At 23.1% G+C, this 13,621-nt stretch overlaps 1 protein-coding gene and 1 long non-coding RNA gene across 6 annotated transcripts in view; both read left to right on the forward strand.

Moving 5' to 3' along the window:
* The window catches only part of LOC122511094 (hemicentin-1), a 231,147-nt gene that overhangs the window by 190,498 nt on the left and 27,028 nt on the right, over nucleotides 1-13,621 (forward strand). For all 5 annotated transcript variants that reach the window (XM_043626149.1, XM_043626148.1, XM_043626150.1 and 2 more), the window contains 2 exons: nucleotides 6,452-6,635; nucleotides 9,685-9,820. In XM_043626149.1, coding sequence (XP_043482084.1) covers nucleotides 6,461-6,635; nucleotides 9,685-9,820 — 311 coding nt within the window. In that variant the 5' untranslated portion in view covers nucleotides 6,452-6,460. The remainder of the gene's footprint in view (nucleotides 1-6,451; nucleotides 6,636-9,684; nucleotides 9,821-13,621) is intronic.
* On the forward strand, nucleotides 1,235-1,833 carry LOC122511109. Its single transcript, XR_006302488.1, has 2 exons — nucleotides 1,235-1,631; nucleotides 1,716-1,833. It is a non-coding gene; the product is annotated as an uncharacterized LOC122511109 (long non-coding RNA).

Below are 13,621 nucleotides of genomic sequence, written 5' to 3' on the forward strand. Positions count from 1 at the left end.
TATTTATTAGGTTATGTAAAGTTTTATTAATTGCCTACAGTAAATGAATTACTTAATAGATAATAGTTAAAATATTATTAACAAAAACGTTGCGTTATTAACTGTGGATTACGTCTGACTATACTTAGACACATACCACTTAAAATAGAATTTTTTTCAAATAAATCAATAGAATATAATGTTTTTAATTTTACTTAAACTTTAAGTGATGCGAATCAAGATAGTGTCGGACAAAAAATCAACAAATTAAAATATAAAATTTTTTTTACATCCATACTTTTAGTAGTACAAGTCAAAGTACAGACATACAAAACCAACATGAAGTTGAATTATTATTATTAATAAATACTTTGCGCTTTTCATTTAGGGATTTCGTCTGACTATACTTCGACACCTACTACTTTAAATTATGTTTTTCTCAATAAAAAAATGGAATATAAGTTTTTTAATTATAATTAAACTGCAAGTAGTACAAGTCAATATATAGTCGGACGAAATCGTAAATTCAAAATTAAAATTTCTGTTTTTTTTAAATTATTATTATAAGAATAAAATAAAATACGATATTCATTCTGAATTTCGTCTGACTATACTTTGACACATACTACTTAAATATGTATTTCTTTAAAAAAGTAATAAAATATAATAGTAAGAATTTGATGTAATCGATCACACTGAGTCAAGGAAGTTAAAAATTAAAAAACTCTCTTTTTACGTTTCGACAGCGCTGCCGTCCTCATCAGAAACTACAATTTATTAAAAAAGTTAAAAATTATTACAAAATTTTGTACATTATTAATTAATTTAAATCTATAGTAATAGAAAATTACCAGAAAAAAGAATATATTTACGCGTTCACATTATTGAAATAACGTCCTACACGCTATAAGCGAAATGTGACACTGAGCAAACAAAATATTAAGAAGTAGACATATACAAGAAAAGAATCGACGATGAAGGGTCAACGACATTTCAGTAAACAGAGAAATTAGGTAATAAGAGAAATGTCAGAGCATCAAAATATGACAAGATTACGAGTATTTATTTTCATTGAGAAAGTGTGTATAATAATTATTAAGATTTTGTATGTCATCCCTTTTATTAATCGGGTTAATTTGTAAATTAATATAAATCATTTCTGATATTAAACGTTTTTTGTAATTATCCTCTCTGTCAAGAATTGCAAAATTAACAAAATCTAAAATATATATCTAATCTAAAATATAGTTGCACATCATTGTGATTCTTTAAAACACAGATTTGATTTTGTTAATTTTGCAATTCTTGACAGAGAGGATAATTACAAAAAACGTTTAATATCAGAAATGATTTATATTAATTTACAAATTAACCCGATTAATAAAAGGGATGACATACAAAATCTTAATAATTATTATACACACTTTCTCAATGAAAATAAATACTCGTAATCTTGTCATATTTTGATGCTCTGACATTTCTCTTATTACCTAATTTCTCTGTTTACTGAAATGTCGTTGACCCTTCATCGTCGATTCTTTTCTTGTATATGTCTACTTCTTAATATTTTGTTTGCTCAGTGTCACATTTCGCTTATAGCGTGTAGGACGTTATTTCAATAATGTGAACGCGTAAATATATTCTTTTTTCTGGTAATTTTCTATTACTATAGATTTAAATTAATTAATAATGTACAAAATTTTGTAATAATTTTTAACTTTTTTAATAAATTGTAGTTTCTGATGAGGACGGCAGCGCTGTCGAAACGTAAAAAGAGAGTTTTTTAATTTTTAACTTCCTTGACTCAGTGTGATCGATTACATCAAATTCTTACTATTTAATACGACTGAGTGATAGAATAAATCCATTATTCTTAATAAAATATAATGTTTTTAATTATAATTAAACTGCAAGTAGTACAAGTAAATGTATAGTCTGACAAAATCATCATTTAAAAATAAAAAATACTGTTTTTTGAATACCAATTCTTTAAGTAGTACAAGTGAAAGTACAATCATACAAAATCAACTTGAATTTAAATTACTATTAACATACAGTTTGTTTTTCATTTAGGGATTTCGTCTGATTATACCTTGACGTCTTTTTATTATAATTCAATTTCAAGTAGTACAAATCAAAATACAGTCAGACTTAATAGAGTAAAAAATTAAATTATTATAAAAGATTTAATTTAAAGATCAATTCGTCTTAATTAATGCAAAATTTCTATGAACAAAAATAAATGATCAATTTTTCTCAATGTAGACAATTTGAGGAAGTTTTAAAAAAAGTATCTAAGTTGAGAGTTGCTCATTTTCTTGTTGTTGATAGTGGGGAAAGAAGAAAGAGAGAGAGAGAGATAGAAAGGGTTATAAGTTAACAAGAAGCATTGAGCTTTTATTTCCTCCCTCTTTTATGGTTAAAAGGGACAGTTTGCTCCTTTTATCTGAAGTAAGTAGTTGTGTGAGAATGGCGAGAATGGTACGCAGAGAAAAGTATATATATAAGGATCGATGTTGGTTCGTTGAGGATCTATTTCGTCGATGCTTTCGAAGAGATTGCCGCTGCCTCTACCAGTGAACTAGTGTTATCAGGGCCTTTGGCCCAAGGGTTTTACCCTATCCCATTCGCTCGCTTTCTCTTGTATATATATAGTATATATATATCCTACAACTGACGGCGACGAAAGGATGGGAGGGGAAGGTTGAGGTTAGAGGGGGTGTGTCTACGGGTGCATTACGCTGATTGCTGGTCGCGGCCTCTCTGGAGAACAGAGAAGTAGGTGGAGAGTGGGAGGCTGTGCGCAAAGAGAGAGAGAGAGACCATAATCCTGATGTTTCACCCAAGGAAGAATAAAGAGAGAGAGAGAGAGAGAAAAGGAAAAATAAGTCTCTCTTTCTTCACTTCAAGTAAGTGAGCCGGCGTATACTTTTTCCGCGAAAAGCGTACTTGGATTTTAATCCTTTAAATGAATAACGTGGCTTTTACATTCACTGGGTATAGCTGGGATCGACCCGTCTCTCGCTTTTCCTCTTTCAACAAAAGCGACCTGTCCTTTTTGTCTCTCTAAATATACGTTAAATTCGTACAGAGTCGTGCATTCTTTGACAATATGCCCGCACTTTGCCCCTATTTCTCTCTTTCTCTCTAACTTTCTTATTCTCGACTTATTTTTTGAAAAGGGGAAATTATCAATTCTGCTTTTTGTTCACTAAAGTTTAAGACACTTTTTTGTCTAAGGGAAAAGAGGTTATGAATTATAATTTTTAGGAAATAGTTATACGATAAAATATTTATATTAATAATTGTAATTTAACAACTATTTTAATAATTCAACTCGAATAAGTAGTACGAGTCAAGCAGTTTATAGTCAGACGAAATACACTTTTAAAGTTGAATTATTATTAAAAAATATTTTACTTTTTTAGTTGTGGATTTCGTCTGACTATACTTCAACTCATACTACTAAAAGTTGTATTTTTCTAAATAAAACAATAAAATATAGTGTCTTTAATTATAATTAAATTGCAAGTAATAAAAGTCAAAGTATAGTCGGACAAATCGGTAATTAAAAAAATGTTTTTTTAAATCCAACTTTAAGTAGTAAAAGTCAAAGTACAATCATACAAAATCAACTTGAATTTAAATTATTATTAACAAATAGTTTGTTTTTAATTTAGGGATTTCGTCTGATTATATACGTTGACTCCTTCTACTTAAAGTAGAATTATTTTTATTTAAATGATCAGAATATTATGTTCTTAATTAAAGTTCAAGTGGTATGAATCAAGATAATGTCAGACAAAATCGACAATTAAAATAGTAAAATTAATTTTTTAAAACTAAACTTTAAGTAGTACAAGTCAAGATACAGTCCGAGAAAAATAATTTCAAGTTAAATTATTATTAAAAAACTCTTTTGTTTTTAATTGTGGATTCTGCCTGACTATACTTTGACATATACTACTTAAAGTAGAATTTTTTTCCAGAAAACAATAGAATATAATGTTTTTAATTATAAATAAACTTTAAGTGGTGCAAATCAAGATATTGTCTGACATAATTGACTAATTAAAATTTAAAATTGTTTTTTTTAAATCCAACTTTAACTTTAACTTTTTACTTTAACTTTAAGTAGTAGGAGTCAACGTACAGTTACACAAAATCAACTTAAAGTTGAATTATTATTAAAAAATAGTTTGTTTTTAATTTAGGTATTTCGTCTGATTATACTTTGACTCCTTCTACTTAGATTAGAATTATTTTTAATTAAATTAATAGAATTTTATGTATAATTAGTCTTGAAGTAGTACCAATCAAAGTACAGTCAAACCTAATCGATTTAAAGTTGAATTATTATCAAAGAATACTTTACATACGTAATTTCTGCGTTTCGTTTGACTATACTTTGACTCGTTCTACTTAGAATAGAATTGTTCTTATTTAAAAAGCAGAATATTATTTTTTTTAATAACCATTTAATTAACCTCCAAGTAGTAAAAGTCAAAGTATAGTCAGACGAAGTCGGCAATTATTAATGTAAAAAAATTGTTTTTTAATACAATTTTAAGTAGTACGAGTCAAAGTACAATCAGACAAATTTTAATTAAAACCGTTTACTTTAAAAGTTCAAAACTAATATTAGCAAAAATTTTAGAAATCATCAACTACTTTAAAAAAAATATGTCGAAGAGTTAAACAATCACAGAAAAAGTTTTTTATTTCAAATAATATATTGCTCTAACAAAAAAACCTAAAATTTCTTTTTCAAAGTTTTTTCGATTTAATTTCATTTGTTTTAAATAATTTCCATTAAATTAAAAATTTTTTCATTGAATTACAAGTAAAGTTGCGTAAAAATAATTTCACCTTTTTTTTGAATAAATATTTTTTTAAAAGAAAAGCAGGAATAACTTGCGACAAAAACAATGTTATTTATGAATTTTCTTCTTGCAAACCTGTTTTCAAATTTATCTTCGTTACATGAAACACTGCGTTAGAGAAAGTTATACACATTTTATAATTAGAAACTATAGAGGTGGAAACATTGAAAACTTTATATATTAACATACAATGACTATATATAACACTCTTAAAATATTGTAATCGTTCTTCTTTGTTTTGAAAACTTTTATGGGAATTTTCTTCAACTTTTTATTACACCATTGAAATCAATATAATTGAAAGTTTCATTCACAATATATATATATATATATATATACATTTCATTTGCATGAAGCAATAAAGACTTTTCTTATACTTTACTTACTTTTTTAAAAACTGCAATTTAAATTTATTTTTCCACAACGACTTTCACATAGTATTTTATTATTATTTTATTTTCGCCACAAAAAGATGAGAAATATGAAATTTTACCATCACATCAAAAAAAAAATATACTTATACACAAATTTTCATTTTTATTAGAAATTTTACGTCTTGATGGAAAAATAAAATTTTCTACATTCTTACAAAAAATGTACCAATATATATATAGCTGATAAATATTTAAAATGAATAGAAATTTTTGCAATCAGTTTTTATGTGGGGAAAATTTTAAATTTATTACTAGAAATTATGTATATATGTATATAGTATAGTATATTATATATAAAGGTGAATCTAAATTCCTCAGAGGAGGATTATTAGATTACGAAATAGATGCATGAAATATGAGATCTGGTGTTAATATCACTGTCAGGAATTGCGCATAGACATTGAGGTGTTTGCATACATACTAGATCAGATTTCCACCATCTTAGCTGTTTGTATGTAAGCTAATCTTATTCTCCGTTTGAGTAAGCATATATCTTCCTCTTGAAACGAGAAGAGAGGAAATTAAAATTCTTCAATTTCTTCGTTTTTACATAATAAACGCGGCTATATATTGGAAAAGAAAACGGAAAATATAAATAATTTTTATAAAAATATAAAATAATACTAAAATGAAAATAAAAACTATTAGCTTTAAATAATAATAATAATAATAGTTAAACTCCAAGTAGTATGGGTCAAAGTATATAGTCAAACGACATCGACAATTGCGTTGAATGATAAAATTTATTTTATCACAATTTTATTATTATTTAAACAATTATTATTAAACTCTAATACAAGTCAAGCTTTAAGTAGTACAAGTCAAAGTACAGTCAGACAAAATTAATTTAATGTTAAATTAATTTTTAACACATTTTCGTTTTTAATTATGGATTTCGTCTGACTATACTTTGACACAAACTACTCGAGGTAAAATTATTTTTAAATAAAACAAGAGAATATATTTTTAATTGTAATTGAACTGCAAGTAGTACGAATCAAAGTATAGTCAGACGAAACTGATAGAATCGATAGAGAAAAAAAAGCGAAGAATATAAACAATCATAGAAAAATATTTTTTATATTATATAAAAATACTTTTTTTTTAATAGAAAAAAAATTGAAATTCAATTTTTCTTATTTATAATTGTTACAGCCAATTGGAATGCACTTGAAGAAATACGAATGGGTTGGCTCGCCAGACGTTGGCGATTGCTCACTGTTGGTGAGATCAGCAACTTTGGAATTTGATGATGGTTTATGGCAATGCCAGGTCACGGCTAGTGATTTCACTGCACAGGATGCTTTAGCTTCGGAACCAGCAAGACTCGTAGTGCGAGGTATCAATTTTTATTCACAATTTTTCATAATTTTTATTTATTTATTTATTTTTTTTACTTTAAATATAAATTTTATTAGTACATAAATAATATTATAATTACTATGTTTATCATTTTTATTATTAGGCACTTAACATTGCAGACTATTGTGAACTGACCTTTATAGAAAAATAAGACTGAAATAATGACTAAAATTAATAATTAATAATAATTAATAAATAATTATTAATAATAATAATATTTTTCTGAAATAAATAAATGAGTACAATATCATTATTGTTTGTTTTTAATAATTTTTTATTTTTGCTACTGTGATTTTACTTTTATTATTATTGTTAAAAAATGTATTCTGTTTTTATTATTATTATTATTATTATTATTATTATTATTATTAACAAAATTATAAATTAATTTGTACTATTTTTAATCCAGGTGTGATTGTATGTGTTTATTATTAAAATCCCTCTAATCGTGTTAAGAAATACTAATATAAAAGCAACCTTAAAATGATAATTGAGAATATGAAAAATTTATTTGTTCAAAATAAAAAGCAGAAAAAAAATGGAGAAATTTAAAAGTAAAATTCATCAAGTGAAGATGAATATTTGAGAAAACGAAAATCAAATAATAGAGGAAGAGAATAATAATATAAAGACAAAAAGAAAAAGGAATTTTTGTTATTCAAGATTTTTGTGTGTGTCTATCTGGCAAATATACTCTTGGCTTATCTACTCATGAAGTCGAGATATCTTATTTCATAATCATAATCCTGAAAAATTCAATTTCAAGTTTGGTTACTTTCCAAATTGAGAGTAATAAGAGAAATTTTTTTCTAATGTTCTCATTTATCTTCAATGCACGCGACACACTCGACATTAATTGAAAAATTTCAATTATCAAGAAAAGGAGAAAATTTTCAATTTTCTAATTCATATAATATTAGTATCTAGACTCATTGTTTTTTATTTTCAGTATTTTTTTTTTAATTTTTACATTTTTATCCTTCATTTTACTTGTTTTCTTTTTATTTCTTCTTTATTGAACATTTTTATTTTTTATGCAATTATTTTTTCTATTTTTTTTTTTTATTCATTTATTTTTATTCATTCTTTTTACTCTTTTCATTTATATGAAAAATTGTATTTATTATTTTAACAATGAAAAGGAAAATTATTTTTTCGAATACAAGTGATTAAAAAAAAATTGATAGAACTAAAAACAAAGTTTTGAATACACTCTCTGCTGCATGTCGTCAGTAGAGCAGGTCAATAAACTACCAGACATTTATAAATGGACTACAAAACAAGCTGTAAAGTAAATCGAAAATAAATGAATTGTAAAAATAAATTGTTAACGAACAATAAAGATTTTTCGCTTTCAATTATTTTCACAAGCAATAACATTTTTTTGAAAATTCAATTATTTATGAAAATTTAAATAAAAATCCAAGCAAGAATACAATTATTTTCGCATAAATAATAAAATGCTTCTCAAGAATTCAATTACTTGTCAAAATATTAATAAAATTCTTCACAAATATTAAATTATTTTCACAAATAATAAAATTTTTCACGAGAATTAAATTATTTAAGAAAAAATTAAATAAAATTCTTTGCAAAAATCCAATTATTGTCATAGATAATAAAATTCTTCTAAGAAATTCAATTATTTAGAAAAAAATTGATAATTTATTTAATTGAAAAATTCTTTTATAAAAATTCAATTATTTCCATAAATAATACATTTTTTTTAAAATGGTAAATTTTTTACAAGAATTAAATTTTTAGAAACATTCAATTATTCTTTATTTATTTTTGTATTTAAATAATTGAATTTCAGTTTAACTTTCTAATAAGAATTGATTTAAAAACAAATTTCAGTTGAAATTTGAGATAATTGAATATTAAAAGTGTTACAGTACATTTTTTTTTAAAATAATTAAATTTTAAAAGATTATTAAATTGAAATCGTTGAAAATTTTAATTGTTCAACTGTAAGAAAATTTAAATTTTTACTTTAAAAAATAATTAATTTATTATTTTCTTAATTCCTGTAAACAATTTAAATTAAATTTTATATTTTAAATAATTTTATTTGTTTACTTTTAAAAAAATTACTTTTAAATACAATTGTATTTTTGAAGATAAAAATTTAGAAAATAATTAAATTTTTCATAAATTTAGAATTAAAGTTCTCAGCAGAATTAGAATAAAAATAAATATTTTTGATAGATTTCAGGAATCAGTCAGGAAAATACTGAATCAAATTTTTGTGAATCGAGTAAAATAATTTTTTTTTAATTAATCGAGTGTGAAGCCTGTAATTAATAATATAAAAATAATAAATAAATAAATATTAATATTATTACTAATAATACTAGTAATAAAATAGTAGTAAAAAGTAGTAGGAAAAAAATTTAAAATTGTAATAGAAAAACTTAAAATATTATAAAAATATGTATAGTACTAGCAAAAATGAAACTTTAATAGTAAATGGAAAAAATAGTAAAATTTAGTAAGTACTAAAAGAGAACAACATTAATTAACCAGTAATAGTAAAAATAAAAATAGTACAAATATAGTTAAAGAAAAAAATAACAATAATAAATAACCAATAATAGTAAAAAATTAAAATAGTGTAAGAATAGTAATATTTAAAAATGACAATAGTAAATAACCAATAATAGTAAAAAATTAAAATAGTTTAAGAATAGTAATATTAAAAAATAACAATAGTAAATAACCAGTAAAAGTAAAAATTTTAAATGCTAAATAATAGTAAAAAATAGTAAATGTAACAGTATTTATATTAATAATAATAGTAATTAGATAATTAACTTTCTTTTTTACAAAAAAGCAGAAAAATTGAATTTCAAAAAAAGAAAAAAAAAATAGGAAAATTGAGTGAATTTATTTTTGAAAATTGCGCATGAAAAAATGGATCGATAGCAATAATAGAAAATGTTCTGTGTCAACAAATATCGCTTGCGTAAACAGAAGAGCAGAAACGAGAGCTTACGAATTAATCTTTGCTAATTGTCTCATTCCAGTGAGCCCTCAGCGACCACAGATAGAGTACGCCGATAAACTAATTCTACCGGGTAGCAACGTGACAGCCCGTGCAGGTGAGACCGCCACGCTCAAGTGCACAGCGCGCTATGGGAATCCTTCGCCTCTAATTAAATGGTTCGTAAAAGTTGTATGTTGATTCCACAACATTTAATATAAAATATATACATATACATAATAATTTAAATTATTTTTTCCAACCCCTGCAGCTTTCATTGAAAAGAAAAAATGCCGCCAACTCTTTACACTCTTTTTTTCTTTCGCGCTTTCTGTATTAAATTTCTTTCGGTGTGAAAAAAAAAGAAAGAAAGATGAAAACGAACAAATTTTGTTTTGATTTATTAATAATTTTAGTAAATCCTATTAATTCATTTTAAATTTAGTATTTAATTATTTATTATTATTTATTAACAAATATTCATTGTTAACTGAATTTTTAGAAATTTACTTTTAAAGAAACTAAAAGAACCTAAAAATAAATAAGTTGAAATAATTTTTAACAGTTGGGAATTTATTTTAAATAGGTATAATATTCGTAAACTAATTATCTCCTAATTATTATAATATAGAAAATATTTATTATGATTATGGAAAATATTATTATAATATGGAAAATTAGCTTCAATAAAGCAAAAAAATTTCTTTCAATATTTTTTGCTAAATTGTCGTTTTTTAACAGTAATTTTTTAACAGTAAATTGTCGTTTTTTAACAGTAATGAATCTATTTACGATTTAATATTCAAAAAGCTCGCATTATCTGATAATTATTAATATAATGAGAAACTTGCACCAAAGAAAAAAATTTTCATTAATTCTTAACAGTGATAAATTTATTTACGATTTAATATTAAAAAACTAATCAACTGTTAATTATTAAAATGTTGAAAAATTCCTCAAAGGAAATCGCTTTAAATAATGTTTAACAGTAATAAATTTATTTATGATTCAATCCTATTCGAAAGCCAATTTTATGCTAATTATTAAAATATGAAAAACTTCCTCCAAAAAAAATGTCTTTGAATAATTTTTAACAGTAATGAGTTTATTAAAAACAAATTATCAATATATGAAAATTTCCTTCAAAGGGAAAACAAAAATTATTTTAAATATTTTTTAACAAAATAAATTCATTTTAAATTAAATATTCAAAAACTAATTATCAACGTATAAAAATTTCCCCAAAAGAAAAAGAAAAATTACTTTAAATAATTAATTTTTATTTAATAAATGGTTTTTAAATTTTTTATTTTGAATTTTATATTCAATAATTAATTTTTAATTAATTTTTGTAATTAATGGTTATTTTTATATTAATAATTTAAAAGAATTAATAATAGAATAAAAATTTGTTTTAATGAGGAATTGTTACTTATTAATTATTAATTATTAATTATTAATTATTAATAATTAATTATTAAAAATAGTAATTAAACTCCCTTTTCTTTCTCTATTTTTCAATTAATTTTTTCAGTTTCACTAATTTGAAATTAAATTAAAAAAATATTTTAAAAAACTTCTGAATATTTTTTTATACCACTGAAATTGTGAGATTTATTTTTTAATCCCAGGAATTAAACGTAATTATCAAAGGAACTTAAATTGAGCGATATTTGATTTTATAATAGGAATTTATTTTTATTTTATTTTTATTTTTTTTATTTTTTAGCTTCTTTGAAATTGTAAAACGCAGATTATGAATGTTTTATCCATCTCTGTATAAAAGGTTTAAAGTAAAAAATCCTTTACGGAAATAAGAGAGAGAGACAGAGAGACTGAGAGAGTTTGTCGTCATCAGCACGGCATTTTATATTCTATGAATAATCATGATTCATCTGAGATCTTTTTCAAACATAAAAAATGGAGAAAAAAAACTTTTTTTTTCACTCCCTTGTCTACTCATAAACAATAAAATAAAAAATAAAAAATAATGCATAGTGGAAACGCAAGAAAAGGGAAAATTTTATTTTTAGAATAAATATTTTGTCTTTTTCTTTGCTTTTGATTTATTTATTGATCATTTTTTTGTTGATTCTGTATTAGACGACAAAATTTTTTATTTTCTATTTTTCATTGTTCTCTTGTCAAATTTTTACTTTTACGTTTATTTTATTTTTAAATTATTTTATTTTTTTTCGTATTTTTTTCTGCAGTTTCTTTCTTTATTTTTTTTTTACTTTTTTTTTTATTTTTTATATCTTTATAATTTTTATAATTTATAATAAGTTTTCAAAGAAGAAATATTTATATAAAAAATAATTGTTTTCCTATCTTTCAAAATCAAAATAAGCGAAAACGTTTATAACTTCTGCTATAGAAAAACTTTTTTGAAACATTTTTTTTTCTTTTCTCCTTTTTTTGAAATACGCTGAAAAATCTAAAATGAAAATTAAATTTGATAAGTTTTCGAGTGAGCAAACACTTTTTGATGTGATTTCCATCTATTTGAATATGTATCACCATATTTGCCTTCTATGGGTAAAATTTTCTCTCTTCATATGTTAAATTATTCTTCTTCATGTACATAATACTAATATTTTTTTTCCCCTCGGTAAATCCTGAAAGATATATTATATATGTTAGTTGAGATTATAATGTGTGTATTTTAAAATTTATTTCAAAGGGGAAAGAAAATCTTTTGAAGTATTATTGAAAAATCACTGGAGGAGAAAGTTTAAATAAAGTTGTGCAAATAATATTCTTTTATAGAAAAAAAAAAAAATGTCATCCTCTTTATTTTATTAGACATTTCATTGTGAATTATATTTTATTATTACTTGTATTTTATTCTATTCTATTTTTTATTTTATTTAATATTAGGTAATATCTTTTTATTATTATTTTCTTTATTATTATTATTTTTCACTTTATTCAATTGTACTTTTTATTTTCTTTAGAAATATTTATACTTATTTTATTATAAAAGAAATCAATTTTTGGGGAGGAGGTGAATTTTTGGAACGGGGTAAAAAACAGAAAATAAAATATAGAAAAAAAAGAAGAATCTAATTAAAAAAAAGTGAGAGAAAATTATTGTTTCTTTTTTCTTTTTAGATAAAAAAAAATGTGAGATTAAAATTTCTTTTCTCTAGGGGGGGTGAGAGGAGTGAAAAAATAGAAATATAATTTTAATTTGGTGCTCCAGGTGAGAAATTACGAAATCAGTTTAATATTATCTCGTTCGGTTTCTAAAGCCAAAACACCAGCTGAAATGGCAAACTCGAAATTATCTTGAAGCCTTTAAAGACACATAACATGAAACCACTGAAGCCACACTGTTACAAATTCCGCCATGAGAGAAGCATCTCTTCCTACAAGCCATCTTTGCTGGGAATTACCTTGACTAACTTAGAGTATAATTCTACCCTCACACACACACACACACACTCACACACAAATACATTTTAGAGAAACATGTTAGTATAATTACTCAACAGCTACTACATACTCTCCTAAATGGATTTTCTCATAAAAATATAGATCTTAACTTTATCAAAATAAAATTCAAAAAATCTATTTAGTGAAAAATAATTTAAAATTATTATATAAAATATACTGTAAATAAATTAATAACTAAACAAATAAATAAGTAAGTAAAGTAAATTAACTATTTACTAATTTACTAATAAATAGTCATTTTTACTAATTTATTAATCAAATAATTCAAATTTAGTAAAAAAAATTTACTAATTCGAATTTAATGAGTAATAATTATTGTAAAAATAATAATAATACTAAAAACTAATAATAGTAAAAAATAATAATAATAAACAATATTAATAGTAAAAACTATTAATAGTAAAAACTATTAATAGTAAAAAGATTCATTCTAATAAAAATTAATTATTGTAGAAAATAGTAATGAAAATTGTATGGTAATGAAAATAGTAATAATGAAATGAATATTTGTATCGATAAAC

The sequence above is a fragment of the Leptopilina heterotoma genome, unplaced genomic scaffold (assembly GCF_015476425.1).
Source record: "Leptopilina heterotoma isolate Lh14 unplaced genomic scaffold, ASM1547642v1 Lhet_80, whole genome shotgun sequence".
Lineage (NCBI taxonomy): Eukaryota > Metazoa > Arthropoda > Insecta > Hymenoptera > Figitidae > Leptopilina > Leptopilina heterotoma.